We start from the raw sequence: 15909 nt of genomic DNA, 5'->3' as shown, positions 1-15909 counted from the left end.
AACAGGACCAAACTCCCTTCATTTCAAAACAAGTTAATGATTACATCTAATCTTCAAATTTGATACAATGACAGACAAATTTTCCAGGCAATATTTTCAGAGAAATTTCCTTGTTTTGCCAGAGGGCAATGATTTGTTTTTGAAGAGTTGTCCTGTAATAAGATTTTGCTGTTCCTATAGCTGCACCAACAGTCCCCACAAACTGCTCTCTCTCTCTCTCATAGACAAAAACTTACTTCTCAGCTCTAGGCCACATTTGAACTAGGTCAAATAGCTCTTCACTCATATGATATAACAAATGAAGTAAACTATAAGATCTGACCTTTCTGAGTTCTGTCAGCTTCTACTTACAAACCAAAACACAACATTGCCCATTTGCCTAGCGCTCTGAGGGGCTGTGAGGATGGAAGGGCTGAGGGCTGTTTATGTGGTGATAATGGTAGAGACCTGGATTGGGTTGGAGGTTAGCACCTCTGCACCATGTCAACCAGACCCGAAGGGCTCACTCTAGTGCTGTGACCTCATTTCATGCACCAGTGCCAGGGAGAATAGTGTTTCTGCACATAGAAGGCTCCCTACTAGATTGCCAAGGACGCAAAGGCAGCAATGCCAGGTTGAGCCCTTCAGAAGCTGATTCCTCGGTAAGGGAAGTAGAAAAGAGCTCAGATCTGATGAACAATGAGTAATATACCAGAACACAGCACCTTTCTGCTTTGCTTCTTTCTCCGTCACCCTTAGCCACATCCAGCTCAAACTCCATTCACTTCCATGCCCTCTTCCTTCATGTCCCCACACCTCCAGCCCCTATAGCTCTGCTGCTCAATTGACATGGCCTTTCTCCTGGTCACAAAGTATCATGAAGAGGTGAGAAGGAGGAGCTTTAATGGTTGCTCCCTAGTGGCAAATTCTCAGCTGATGTAAATTGTAACAGCTAGATTAAGGTCAGTAGTGATATGACAATTTACACCAGCTGAGGATCTGCCCTATAACTTTCACCTGTTATATTGGTGGGATGTGCACTTGCCCAACATTAACTGTAAATTGAACTTTTTGCTGTAGAGATTATTGCTTAAGTCTGGAACATCAGCATGGGCAATAGTCTTATTGGGATCGATGATGTTGAACATTTTTTCCCCTTTCATAACAAAGTTTCAATAAACCAGCTTGGAAAAGTTCTAAAATGCAGAAATATTCAATTTATTCATTCATCACAGAGGGAATACCAATTGTAAGACATCTTGCATTACATTCTCCCCTCTTCAAAACACAATACAGTACACTGTTCTCCACAATAAGTTACATAAAAGAAAATTTTATGTACATGTAAAAAAGGATCAGTGAACAGCATTATATTACAAAGCATATTTTGCATCCAGAAGTCACATATTTTAATCTTTACTTGCCCTTAAGTGTTTGAAACAAACAGATTTTTAAAAACAGATCCAAAGTTTGTTGATTTAGTGAATGGTTTTAAACTAATTCCTAAATTTGGAGACTGCAGATGCAAATCCCCCACACTTCCCACTAAATTAGTGAACCTCAACATTCATCTGAAAACAAAGGATATTAAAAACGATGCATCTAATCATACCATACGACGCAACAGAAGACAAGTAACCCGCTTTTATTTCAACTGCTTGTCTTTGTACATCCTGAAATATGAAAGAGGAATTTTTTTTGGCCCGTAGCTAGGATAAGCAAATGGTACATGTCCAGCTTACTTTTGCATTGATATCAAACAATACGAACTGTTCTAGAATTCCCCTTTAAGAGATTTTCATACATCCCTTTTTCCTATAAATTCTTCTCTAATGTGAATTATATGGATGGCTGTTAATACAATGAATTCAATTAAATTGCCATGAAATCAGCAACCTAATTAACATACTAATTAAGCTCTTGTGTACATATTTCCAATGAATTTCATGGTTATGTGTGTTTAGTTTTTATTCTGGAATGTGTAAGTATGGTATCTTTATAAAGTTACAGTGCAATGAGCAAGACAGTGTAACAACACTTGGCAGACAAGACAAAATATTGTCCACTTAATGCAATCCTTACCTTACAATAATGTAAATATGAAAAAAATTATAAGGAGGTAAAAAAGTGTTAGGTCATACATTCTGCTGCTATATTTTTCCATAAAGTTAATACTGAAGAAACTTTCATTGAAATAATTACTTTCAAAAGTTCTTATCTCGGGTGCCTGAACTGGTGAGATATGTAACAGAATACCAGACAAAGAAGTTAAACTCTTCTTCACTGAAAGAGAGGCACTGAATGTGTAAGCTGAATTAAGGCTGTAGAATGATGCTGGTTCATTGTGGGTTTAAAGTCTTCGGTCTTGCATTAAGAATCCTTTTAATCTATTGCTTCACTGTTAGTCCTATAGGCCTGTTTACGGAGATGGGTCTCAATCTCCTCCCTGAAGACCAGCATTCCAAGGTGCGAGTGAGATGCTTCATTCATGGCTTTAGACTGGATACACATGCGATATTGCTCTGGAGTCAGCTCATCAGCACAATGCTTCTCATGCCAGAGGTGAAACAGGCCTGGAACTGGGGTCCGGATCACAATAAGGTCTCCGTGCAAGTACTTTCTGTAAAGGTGAACATCCTCTCCACCCCAGCCTTTCACTTCCAAGTCAAACCCCCCTATAGTAGCACAAATAGACACATCAGAAAGCATTAGTTCTGCAGAATGAAAAATGAGCTCTAACATAAAAAACCCCCCACCGTTCTACCACATGTTGTAGATATTTACCACCTGAAATGTCACTTAGTGACACTTTTACAGCCAATACCAACAGCACCTGCCATATTTGTGGAGTAACTGAAAAGACGCAATGCAGTTTGGCACTGGAAACTGGCTTTCACCACAGGATGCAGATTCCTGGCATCACACATGTTACAGCAAGACTTCAAAATGGCATAATGTGATCCATTCACATTGTGCACAACATCGGTCATAGTTAAGGCTACGATTTTGTCATGGAGGTCACAAAAGTCATGAAATCCATGACTTCCAAAGACCTCTGTGACTTTGGCCCCGGTGGCCGAGAGCTGAAGGGTACCATGGTGGGGAACTGTGAGGTACCCCCGCCACCTGAGGCAGCAGAGCCCCCAAACTCCAAGCTGCTGCGGGCGACAGAGGACCCCTGCAGCTCCCTGGCCGCCACTGAGGGGGTGAGGGGGAGATCCCTGCAGCTCTGAGCCCCCATCAGTGGTGGGGGCTCCCAGAGCTCCCAGCCACTTCCCATTTTATCATGGATATTCTTATTAATAAGTCAGGGACAGGTCTAAGGTGAACTTTTTCTTTATTGCCTGTGACCCGACCATGACTTTTACTAAAAATATCCATGACAAAATCTTAGGCTTACTAATAGATAGTATTTGTGACAACTACTGCAGTTGTACTCATGAATATGAATAATGAGTAAGTGTTTTCTAAATTTTAGAAACTGCAAATAAGGTGATCAAGCATCATGTGATCGTCCAACTCTACGGACCACAAGCAAGTGCCCCATGAACCACAGTTTGAGAAACTCTTGATTAAAAGAAGTCCATACAGCCACGTTTCTAGCCAAAAGCATAGTAGAAGTTATGCTGACATGCAGAGGAAAAAAACCTAGGATTATGTAGATCATTTAATATACCACAAACAAAGCAACAGGATTGTTACTAGAAATCAGTTTGGTTTAATTATCAATTATGAAGCATCTGAGGGCAAGTGCAAGATTTTCTAGGTATTAATCGATTGATTAATAAATCAATTATGGCTAACACTAAGAAGGCGGCTGTTTTGAAACTGAAGTAATCAAGCCTTGCTCATATCTAACGTGAACCACAAGAGGGTGCCAAAGTATATTTCAAACTTGAAATAGTCACAATACTCATGGCAACATTTAGTACTTAATAAGTGCACTTATTAAAAGGAAAGGATAGCATTTTTTAAGAACACAGATGAACATACTACGAAGTTCAAATGCTTGGTGAATTCACTGTCAAACTACTATATTTGCAAGAAGTAAGATATTTTACTTAAAGATCTTTAGTGCTCTTAATTTAATGCTATTGATACTTAAATTGTTAAACTCTAACAACAGTCTAAAACAATAAGCCAAACCTAAAAGGCAGAAAGTTTGACTGGGAGCTCACGAAATGCAATAAGATAAATTAACAGTTTACCTTCTTAAAAATCACAGAAGAAAACAGTAATAGATGAGGTTTTGAACTCCCCTCACCAAAATTTACGAAACACACTTATGTAAATCCATCTTACCGACAGTCAGGAAATCTGTCCGATATTGACAAGTCATTCCAAAGCCAAAATCCCGCCAGAAGCCAGAATCCTTTTTGTGTACCTACAATTTTAAAACAAACATTTTAGATTTCCCCCCCCCGTAGTACAAGACAGCTTGAAGCAAATGTGTCGGTCTTTGATTTCAGGAGAATCTGTATTTATCTGGTTATTTGCTTGACACAGTACACAACATTTGATATTTGTGTTTCACAGTATATATACACATGCTGTTTGTTCCAATTACAGGTCATCCACATCTAACATAAGGGCCTCATAAGAAATGACAGACCTATTAATTTAGATTACCCAGAAACCAATCACTCTCTTTCCTGCCTTTTTCTTCAAACACATTCCTTTTGCAATCTCCAATCTAGCCTCCCTGCTGCTCTCCTCCTGCTTCCCACCTGTCTGTTGATGCCAACAATGGGTCTAACTTTCATATTCACCTATTCTACAGCTAACTCCCTCTGCTCCCCATCTCTCTAATTTCAATACTTCTGCCACATTGGCTTCCTCCTTCCTTGGTCATAAGCGGTTTATCCAGAAATGCTGCAGTCTGACACATAGGCAGACTTCTTGCAGTTTAAAGTTCACTCTTCTGTCAACTAGGACCTCATCCTCTTTAAAAACCAGACACACACGGCCTCATTACTCCTTTCTAAAGGACTCTGTCCACCTATCCTTCTGGGCTCTTTTTACAAAGTCTTGTTGCTGCTGCTTCTTTCATCTCTCAGAAACCTACCCCCTTTACGCAGAGCCCCTTGTCTACACTCTGGCCATCTCTTATTTTGATTTATGTTGCTCTCTGATGTCTAGGCTTACTGCCTCTCACTGTTCCTTCCCTTCCCCAGTCTGCCTAGAGTACTGTTGACAAGTGGTTTTCCACCCAGGCCATGGCACCCCCATTTCCAAATCTCTCCACTGGCTTCCTACCTCTTAGCACATCAGTTCAGGCTCTTTGTACTTTCTTCCGGGGCCCTACATAAACCTGCTACCACCTACATTTTAGTTTTCCTTACCATCAGTCACCTCTCACTTCTGTTCTCTCACTTAAAACATCCCCATCGAACAGACTCTCCTTTCCTTGTCTTCCTCAGTAACTCTAACACCTGCTTTTCAAATGGTTGTCCAATGTTTGTTTTATTTAGATTGCAAGCTCTTCAGGGAGTCAGTATTTCCTGTTTTTAAAGCACTATATAAATTAATGGCACTACATAAGTGTTTCTAATGGGATTCTGGCTGCTGTTGAATGGTGGGGGTAAGACAGCCCTGCACAGAGCGCAGCAAGAAGCCCAGTGCTTATGTTAGTGCATTAGGTATGGGGAATAGACAGTACAGCTAGAGATGCAGTACATCTCCCTCCTCTCCTCTGCCGAACTGAGAGGGTAGACAGGGCCATACACCTGATCACCACTCAGTCGCTAGCATTCTTGGGCCAGTGTTGAATGAAGCCCATGCTGCACCTTCCAAAGAGGAGGGGTAGGAGCTACTCCTCAGTGTCCTCCTTTCACCTGCCCAAGAGACACCTGCAAAAGATATTCTGCATGCTTCATTACTCATGGAGATTACCTCCAGTAACTGCCACTTGGTGTAGTACAGTTCTCCCATCAAACTCTAGCAATGGCTTAAAAAAACCACAATACAGCCCTTGAATTACAACTGTTAACTGTGCTTGGTTAGTTTCATAGTCCAGTAAACTCTGGGTAGAAGCTAGATGTAGCCAGAAATACTGGCATTTTGGCACTTTCTATTACAATGTTTGTCTCCTAAGCTCTTACTCTCTTATGTCTAATCAATATAGGAAAAGTTCTGTTTCATATCATTGTCAATGTCTCTGGCAAGTATCTAGGATATTTTAGATATGCTGCTACACTGAACTGCCTCATTGAGATGTAGCACAAGGCTCTAAATGTCTTAAAAATGAAGACCACTTACCAATTGCTGCTCCACAGGGGGTGGTACATCTTGGTTGGCATAGACAATAGCAGGATTATAAAGGCTGAATACCACGGGATAGAAAACTTTCTTGCCTATAAAGTCAGAAGAGTTGTGTTAGTCACAGTGGACCATCTTTGTGAGTGAAACGTGCAGCTGTGATGTATTCATGGATAATTCATTATTAATCTAATGAAAAAAGCATAGGTACATGGCCTGCCTCCCATAATTTCCATTTAGAGAGTCCATTAACATCTAGCAAGAGTGACATAGAAAAGAAACAGTATACAGCCTCCAACATGATGCTGTGCTAAGGTGGGCTTACCTTCCAGAGGACCCCTAAAGTAACAGTAACATATGAATACTAAGAGGGAATTAAAACCATCAAAATCCAACAGCCATCCACCAGAAAGTTTAGGCAGATGGAGTTTTAGAATCACACCTCTTTCCTGTCAGTTTGGGTGGTTTTAATTTCTGCTATGGCCCTTGCAGTGACAGTTATGTTTATTTTCCATATGTTGGGATACCAATTTGCAGCTGCTGAGTACTCCTCTGGCTTTAGACTGGACAGACCTTTACCTCACCTGCCTATATTCCACACTATGCCTGCCACAGAATTTTGGCTGGTACTTAGGAGAGCCCTTGCATTACACTGGGAATCCACATGCACTGTCTGCTTCTCCAAAGCCAGTGACCTAGGTTGGGAGAAGGCCTCAAGTATTCCTTCCCTTGTGCTGCTGTTGGGGCACCTTTTCAGAGAGGCAGCCTCAGCTTTGCTTTCCATGTAGACTCAATTTAAGAGGGCCTTAAGACCAGGATCCAAAGCCATATTGAAGGCACTTGTGATCCTCACTGTTCCTCTGTCTCACCAAGGCTCTTTCTTGAGTAGTATCCTTCCCTTCTCCCAGGAATAGAGCAAAGAGGCAACATGACTATATCCAGACTCAAGCACCCTCTGCAGCAAAGTGCGAAGAGAAGGTATCTCCAATTCCCACTCCAAGCAAATTTGACATGCCACTTCCATTAAGAGTAGAGATCAGCTCCAAGGCTGACTTCATTCTGTGATATTGCAGCAGTGCTAGTTCACAAAAAAATTCCCTGTGCTGTAACATCTCTCAAGCTATTTAAATACTTATATGGCCTTCCATCATCCTGGTATGCAAGTGCTGAGACAGAGGAATAAGAGGCAGTGAGCTCAAGCCAAATTGGTTTGCAATTGTCTGTTGCCTGTCCTAAGGAAAAGCATCTTTCCATTGCATATTGGCATGCAAAGAGGGGAAAAATAAAATATTCTGGATGCAACAAATTTGTAATGAGTAAAATTTTTAAAATTACTATTGTGCCACTGTGCTAGCTAGCTTGCATAATAGCTCACAGAAGCCTTCAACTTCGCTACAAGAGTTTATAAAACAGATAGATAAGCTTCATATGCTTGTGGCAGCAGAGTCTGGAGAAGAAGAATGGGAGAAAGGAAATCCTAAATTCGAATTCCAACTTTGTCAGCAACATGCTTTGGGGCCTTAAGGCAAGTCACTTTACTGCCATGTTTTGGCAGTAAAATGGTGATGATACTTATCCTGCAGGAATGTTGTGAGGACTAAACACTGCAGATAAATGTTTTACAATGCTTTGTAAGATGTGGAGCTCTTTATAAAGGCTCAGGATTATAGCAGGCACTGGTTGATCACATTCCCTTTTAGAACTGCTCTTGACTTTCAGACTAACTCTTGAGGGTAAGTATTTCCCATAGTTGGTCTCTGCTCTGAGGTGACACTATTTTTTAAATCAATGAAGAAATGATCCAATTGTTAAAGGTACTGAAATATTTTTTTTAACTTGGCGTTTTGTAGATTCCCAGCTTTTAAAAGCATGCATTTATTGTATAAGAATTTTAGTTTGTACTTTAAGTTTGTCTGACATTTATAATGATATGAAGAGAAGTCACATTTTAAGGCATAAGCACAGTTAAGTTAAGGTTCCACTCTCTGAGCTTCCTATGTGAGTGCTAGATTTTTGAGTCTTAATACTGCATCAACACTAGTTATTTTGGGCACAGAATTATTTTCCCTTCCAAAAGCCACACTACTGAAATTACTCCACCATTCAAATTAGTCTTATCAAGTTATTGTAAGGCTGACTTCAGGAGGTAACATTTCCCCGCTTCAGTAGCTTAACAGGAGCTTACCTGGTTCAGCATTCAAGCGGCAACTGTTAAGGAACTCAGCTGTGAAATAAATATCAACATCACAGAAGAACATTAACACTTCGCCTTTTTCCCAGGCTCTGGCACCCATGTCTAGTCCTCGCCCACGATTAAATTCCTCATTCAAAGAGACCAGTGTGTAATTGTGAAAATTAGTTTCTCTATAAAGAAAAAAGTGAAAACAATTTAATAAAGGAGTGTGGAAAGAAGGATGGCATTTACAGTGCTATCAATTGCCACTGTAGTATAAATTAGTTATTTAACACATCTAATAATATCAATCTTACTGTTTTTCTCATGCATTTTTTTTGGGGGGGGGACAGCTGCAGCATTAAGCATTCTCTACATTTAATAATCCAAACTACAAGTTTGGGGGAGGGGGAGGGGGCGGAGATCTGATTTTTGCCACCACAATCCATGCAGTAACATTTCAAATACAGTAGTTATCCAGACAGATTAAAAGGGCGCTTTGAGCCTCTGATACCATTTTAACTCCAGGAGTAGCTGTGGATTGAAAGGCAATTCTAAATTGTAAGAGGATTCTGGAAGTGGGACTCTCAGTCTCAAGAGCAGAGCACACTGGGAAATCAAACTATGGCACTATGTGATAGCTGTAAGAGAAACAATAAGCTGCAAGTTGTCCATATGTTAATGCCACCACTGCCCAGTCAACTCACTATCTCCCCACCAGCCTCACACACACATTGAAGAGAAAGCAATATTGGAAAAGAGCTATGTAGAAGCACACGAGAAGCATATCCGGGGGGAAATGAGCAAATGCCCCAAAATACCATCTGGAATCTCTCAGAAAGTAAATTTTGGAAACATGTGAGAACAATACTTCCTAACCAAGCTGGGGACCCACTGAGTCAACAAAACCTAGTCTGAAACAGATCACTCATCTGAGAAGAAGTTGGAGGGGCCTCAATGAGGAAAAAAGTGATAGTTTCCCAACAGAGAAACCAGTCTTCTTCACACTGACAGCCAACTGATGGTTCTGCTTCTGATGGAGCAGTGGAGAAAAACACTCATCAACCTCCGTGCATCAAGCAACTCTCTCATGGTGCCGTTTCAAGCCATCTGCACTATAACCTCTGGCCAACAGGTTTCATCATTTGTTTACAAAGTGATCCATGGAAAGTTAAGTGCAAGTAGGGGACAATCTGGAGTCATCATATTGAAGGCTGAGAATAGTAGATTAACTGCTCAGGCTAACACATTGAGCGGCCCTCTGGCAGCAGGGTACTGTGCTCTTTTCGTCACGGGTGACCAGCCATTTCTATTCACTATCATTAAAAGAAATCAGTTACCATTATTTGGGATACATAATAAGTAGCATAGTGTATCCATAATTTCACTTTTTTACACATTTAGTTTTCCAGTCAGCATCAGTTCATTTGACCCAGTATTTACTACAAAACTCACCACTGTATTTTATACTACCCAGTGCCAACCGTTAGTAAATCACTCAATCTCTCGACTATGCATTCTTTCAGACTCAGAATATTCAAATGATCACTCCATAAAAATAGACAGAGACTTTAACAACCACAAACAATGTTAAGAAAAATCAAAATGATGAACATACTGTAAAAAGATAAAAGGAATTTTGTTTGGCTGTGACTGACCCACCAAATTCTTCCTCATTATTTGTGAGGCTTTGTTAACTGACCAATAAACATCACTTGTATTTCAGAGCCTTCTATTCGGATTAGCTCACTTACCGAGCTACTGACTCCAGGATGCTCCTCACTTCAGATAGCCCATCTTGGCCAAAGTATACCACTGTGAGGTGAATCCGCTTGTCCTGATGAATACACACATCCCTATAATAAAGATGAGTAATATCCATTATTGTATTCTAGCAAGGGCTCTCTCACTTCAGTGTTTTGAAGTTAGTAGCTTAAGCAAATTATTTTCCTACAAGCTTTTTGATTTTGACAATGACAACCCTGCATAAAGCAACTTCGCATCACATGCAGCTAATATATATGGTATATTTTATAAAATCACCTCTTGCCAACTAAAAACCAATTCAGTGAAGTTAATCACTACTGTAATTCACTACAGATAGTGCAATAGTTTACGTCAATCTTGCTGTAAAAAAGTTTTAAAAAGCCTTCACAGTGCATCTAGCAGCTTTTAAAAAGAGATAGAAACACATTAGTTCTCCTGTGCCCCATCTTCCTGATTCAAATAGGTCTTCCATACCTGCATCTCATTCCTGATAAGGTAGCTCTAAAGCCAATACACCCACCACAATCATCATGCAATTAAACATCAGATCTCCAGTGGTCCTGCCCTTCTTAATCTAGGTTGGAGTCCTAGCTAGAGTATTTGGTTTGTGTTTTCGTGTAAAGATAAGGAAGAGTATTGTTTGAAGAAACATTTCTCCATGCAGCTATTAGTATTCCATAACATTTCTATGTAAATTATAGAACTGCGGTAGAGCTAAAGTCCATGAAAATAGGTTTTCACTTTGATAAACGAAGGAAAAACAAAACAGTTTAATTTAGACACTGATACACTTACCTAAAGTTTTGCATGAATTGTGCAAATGCCTCAGTTCTTCCAGAAAGAGGGACAATAATGTTAATAACCGATCTAGAAATGTCAACTGTTTCACTCTTCACTTTCATGAGGGGTCCAAATGGTCGGAATAGTGTGACATGTCTGTATTCCATAAGATCTGTCTTCTTATAAAACAATTCATACTGTGTTCCCTTATCTCTCTCTGTGCGATAATAACCTGAAGTCAGAGAAGGAATTTATCTAGTCAAAAACACGATTTACTGAGACATTTAGCTATTAATTTTAGATGCACCACTTGATTTCTATCCAATTATAAAATAGTATAGACAAAACTACTTGGAAAGTGGTTTTTTTGTTCATTGAAAAGAGAAACCTTTTGGGTTTCCATCGAAAAGCAAAAAAACCCAACCAACCAAACAAAAACATCCAAGCAAACCTAAAAAAATTATATCAAAAACAGACCTTTCCTAAAGAAACTTCTGTTTTGACAAAAAGCCATTTTCTTTGGGGGGGGGGGGGCACAGGGTGTTTTAAAAAGAAATTTTTGACCAGCTGTACTAAAAAAAGTAGTTGTACATTTATCATTAAAGAATAGAGATTCAGAAAATAGTGAGTAAGGACACTGCAACACATGACACTCTTTGGAGAACTAGAAGGTACATACCAGACCCAGGAGAAGCATGTAAACCCTATGCACTTCCTCTGTGTCCTTGGCCAGTCGGTTCTAGGAAGTCACTGGGGTCACAGACCATGACCACTCTTTGTGAGGCCTCTGTTGGGCTGACTAATTCTTGGCCTCAGATAGTAGTGCATCATATAGCACATGTAGCTATCGGTGTTCAACAGCTGTTAACTGAAGGAAGCTTCTGGAAGTTTACAGGGTAGTAATTTCTGTTGCTACAGCAACAAAAACAGAACCAATCACCATGGGTTTTACAGACTCAAACCCTCTGTATTACCATCATAAATAAATAGGTTCTGCGAGAATTAGAGTTGATTCTCAAAATGAAGATGATTGGCACCAGATATCAAAAACATAATGTCAACTTTTACTACTTTCCGGACTGAGTCCTACATTGAGGAAAGAGTCAAAGTAACTTTTGCTGCTTTGTTTGTGACAGTAGTTTTTGACTCTATATAATCCATTTTAAAAGGAGATTAACATTTTAAATAATTTTACTGACTTCATAGAATTTGCTCTTTTGAAACAGACATTATAGCTTGACAAACATGATAGTTTTGATTTAATTAGCCAATTTCCAAATATCTGTAATGGAAAATTGTGTTGCTACTTTAACGACCGAGGTTCGGTGTATAAAAGGTTCTACAAAAGAGAACGAAGAAGTTTTATTTTTGGAGGAGTTATGGCACATTTTTAATCTCCAGAGTATAAATCCTTCGGTGCATATAAACATTGGAACTCTTTGCACGAAATAAGACCAACTATTAGGAATTTTGTTACTGCTGATTAATCAGATTACATTATTTGCTCATAAGACTAAGCACTGGTTAGCATAATATGAAAGACACATAGTAAACCCATTCCTAAAATCAGTTCCAGTGGTCATGCCTCCCAGAGTAGCTTATTCCCTCTTCACTCCCATTATACAAGTTTCGAGAGGGATAGCTGCATGAAAGAGCGCTGGCAATAACCTGGAGTTATTTACAAAAGCCATCCTGCTGGACTATGTACACATATGTGGCTGTTATCTAGCATGGCTGTTCTTGCTGCCTTTCCATAATACCTTCCCCATGGGAAGGATTAATATATATTCCTATGGGGTGTGTAAGAGTTAGATACGTGGTGGCAGAGCACAAACCCTCTAACAAATACTAGATGGTCTTTAATAATTATTAAAACTGTATCTGGGGTTGCCACTAGCCATTGTGTTCTCTTTCCGATAAGTGGGGTGTAAACTTTGCTCTACACAGCTTATCTACCAAGGGAAAGAATGAAAATGAGCCCCTGAGTAGTCAGCCTTTAGTAACTTACATTTAAGGGCTGTCAAGAAACAATGCCTGAGCACGTAGCTTCAATAATTCTAGCACACACTGCCTGGGGAGCACCAGAACTAGTTCTAATAGAGTTGATCAAACACCAAAGTCTCTCAAAAACAGGAGGATTAGGACTTTCTAGGATTGTAAATCGGCTTTGTTCCTGTAACCAAGAACAACTGTCTAATTTAACTTGCAGTGAAGTCTAAGATCAGATGAGACTAAAATTCTCTAATTCTTTGTTCCAACTGCAAAATAAAAAAATTTTGTTAAGAAGGCTGTACAGTGGTCAAAAGTTACTAAACAGGAGGTGCAAGTCTCTCAAACTCAGGACAGTTAAGTTCAAAGCAGACTGCAAAAAGTTACAAAAGGATCTCACTGAACTGGATGACTGGGCAACAAAATGGCAGATTAAATTCAATGTAGATAAATGCGAAGTAATGCACATGGGAAAACATAATCCTGACTATACATACAAAATGATGGGATCTAAATTAACTGTTCCTACTCAAGAAAGGTCTTGGAGTCATTGTGGATAGTTCTCTGAAAACATCAGCTCAATGTGCAGGGGCAGACAAAAAAGCTAACAGAAGGTTAGGAACCATTAAGAAAGGGATCGATAAGACAGAAAAATATCAGAATGCCATTATATAAATACATGGTATGACTACACCTTGAATACTGTGTGGCGTTCTGGTGGCCACATCTCAAAAGAGATATACTAGAATTGGAAAAGTTACAGAGAAAGGCAACAAAAATGATTAAATATATGGAACAGCTTCCGTATGAGGAGAGATTAAAAAACTTCAGTTTAGAAAGCAGAAAACTAAAAGGATATGATGGAGGTCTATAAAATCATGAATGGTGTGGAGAAAGTGAACAGGGAAGTGTTATTTACTCCTTCACGTAACACAAGAACCAGGGTTCTTCAGAATAGTGAAGGTCAGGAGGAGAGAACGAGAAAGAAATAAAATGTTTTCACCATGTAGGTGGTGATACTCAACACATCCTTCAGGACCAAGGAAGGACAAAGGTAAAGCTCGTTACCCAAACATATGGTGGTGACAAAATAGTTGCTGTACAACTTAATTTTTAAGTCATTTCTTTCAAACGAACAAGTCAGTATTTGCTTTTGAGATACCTGGCATTGTTCCGAAAGCAAGATGTTTTACTAGTTTTGCGCCATTAACAAATCTCTACACTCTCTCAAATGTACTGCAGGTAGAACTTTGTTTCTGAGACGAACAACAGAAGGAAACAGCCTCAGTTTCAAGACTATACAAAAGCTACAATGCTTCACTAAATTCCACACCAGACCACTTTGTTTTTATTTATATAAATATAAAGAAAAAGGCAAAGAAGAATTAAGGGTGAAGCAATCTACAAAATCAAATTCTTATGTGGGGAGAAAGAAGACCCCTCCCCCCAAAAAAAATATTCCAAACAACCTCATGGTGCAGTTTCAGTTGTAAAAAGTCTGAAAATCCTAGAACATGCAGTTAATTTGTTATGTAGGTCTGCAAAGATGGCATATATTAGTCTAATAAGATTAACAATACAGAGCTTCTATAAATAGTTTCAGAGTAACAGCCGTGTTAGTCTGTATTCGCAAAAAGAAAAGGAGAGCTCACGAAAGCTCATGCTCAAATAAATTGGTTAGTCTCTAAGGTGCCACAAGTACTCCTTTTCTTTTTGTAAATAGTTTGTGATCACAATAGCATAATCAAGTCCAATACTATGATTGTATATTAGACCTCACATATCAATATATCACTTGCAAAAAACACTGCATAACACTTCTACAGAGAAGGAAGCACTATGTTTAAGTGTAACAGGACCATTTTGAAAAATTAGCTGTGAACTCCTTTACATTCATGAATTCATGCCCCTACTTCCTGACCTCCCCACCATACTCATCATTTTGTATTTACTGCTGCTGAAGTAGTTTACTGGTTAAGGAAAAAGTTGGTGAACCAGAATAAGCACACATATTTGCATTATTATTTGTTAATATTTCACACCTCTAACGTTAGATATTATACTGCATGCCACCTAAAAACTAGAATTTCCAGCTTTTAAAATGGTACACAGCATGTGCTTCTGGCTCTAGTGACCAAGACAGATTTTGGATTTGAAAGTCCTTCGTTGAAAGCTATCAAAATCAATCAATCAAGGCATTTTCTACCACAGGAAAGCTGGGATTCCTGATGTTACAGGTTTTAAACACAGTCAAGAGGACAAAGATATCAAGACCTATACTACCGCAACTTTTTTTTTTTTGGTATTAAAAATTCTTTAAAATTTTTGGAGCCTTGAAAGCACTCACGTAAGGCATTAACTGTCAACCCTTCCCCAGTTATAAACCCAAAGATTCCTCTTCCTCCCGCAGCTTAAACAAGCATTTCACCTTCTCCTATACTGAATCTTTTTGCTCTTTATTGTTCATGAAAGCAAGACAAGACATAGCCCATAAGGCTTGGTTTGAGTATCTACTCTCCCCACTCCAAACTTCTACACATATTCGCTCTCATTGACGAACAGCACAGAGTGATCTTAGGGCACAAATCTATCTATCCCAAGAAGCACTGATCATTATAATTCCTCCTGACTTCTACTGGCATCCCCGACTAAAAGTATGTGAACATTTGCTGAAGAGAAAATATTTGCAAGAGATGTGCAGCTTTACAAAGGTAGCAGGTAATGCTTCTTAGCAGTAAAAACGGGTTGGACTGTGTAAACAGTTTCACTCAGCGACCATACAAAGACTAAGAAAAAAAAGACACTGAGTCATACTAAATGAAGATAAATTCTATATTCCTGTGCTCACCATGGGTTAAAGCCTTAACTATAAAATCTGTAATCTTACTAATTTCACAAGATTAAATGTGATCAAGTGTGTGGCCAAGAAGTCAGGGAACAGAAAATTTTAAGTAGCTAACATC

The 15909-nt window shown here is 39.2% G+C and overlaps 1 protein-coding gene across 7 annotated transcripts in view; it reads right to left on the bottom strand.

Moving 5' to 3' along the window:
* Positions 1-1187: 1187 nt before the first annotated feature.
* Positions 1188-15909, bottom strand: part of CSGALNACT2 (chondroitin sulfate N-acetylgalactosaminyltransferase 2) — a 51757-nt gene continuing 37035 nt past the window's right edge. For 6 of the 7 annotated variants that reach the window (XM_073353256.1, XM_073353253.1, XM_073353257.1 and 3 more), the window contains 6 exons: positions 10973-11189; positions 10165-10266; positions 8423-8601; positions 6238-6332; positions 4282-4363; positions 1188-2654 (listed from right to left, as the gene is read on the bottom strand). In XM_073353256.1, coding sequence (XP_073209357.1) covers positions 2362-2654; positions 4282-4363; positions 6238-6332; positions 8423-8601; positions 10165-10266; positions 10973-11189 — 968 coding nt within the window. In that variant the 3' untranslated portion in view covers positions 1188-2361. The other variant, XM_073353258.1, reaches the window with a different exon arrangement.

This window comes from Lepidochelys kempii, chromosome 7, assembly GCF_965140265.1.
Source record: "Lepidochelys kempii isolate rLepKem1 chromosome 7, rLepKem1.hap2, whole genome shotgun sequence".
In the NCBI taxonomy this organism is placed as follows: Eukaryota; Metazoa; Chordata; order Testudines; family Cheloniidae; genus Lepidochelys; species Lepidochelys kempii.
Note: the sequence above shows the minus strand (reverse complement) of the source record. Positions and strands in the feature narration are given on the sequence as shown.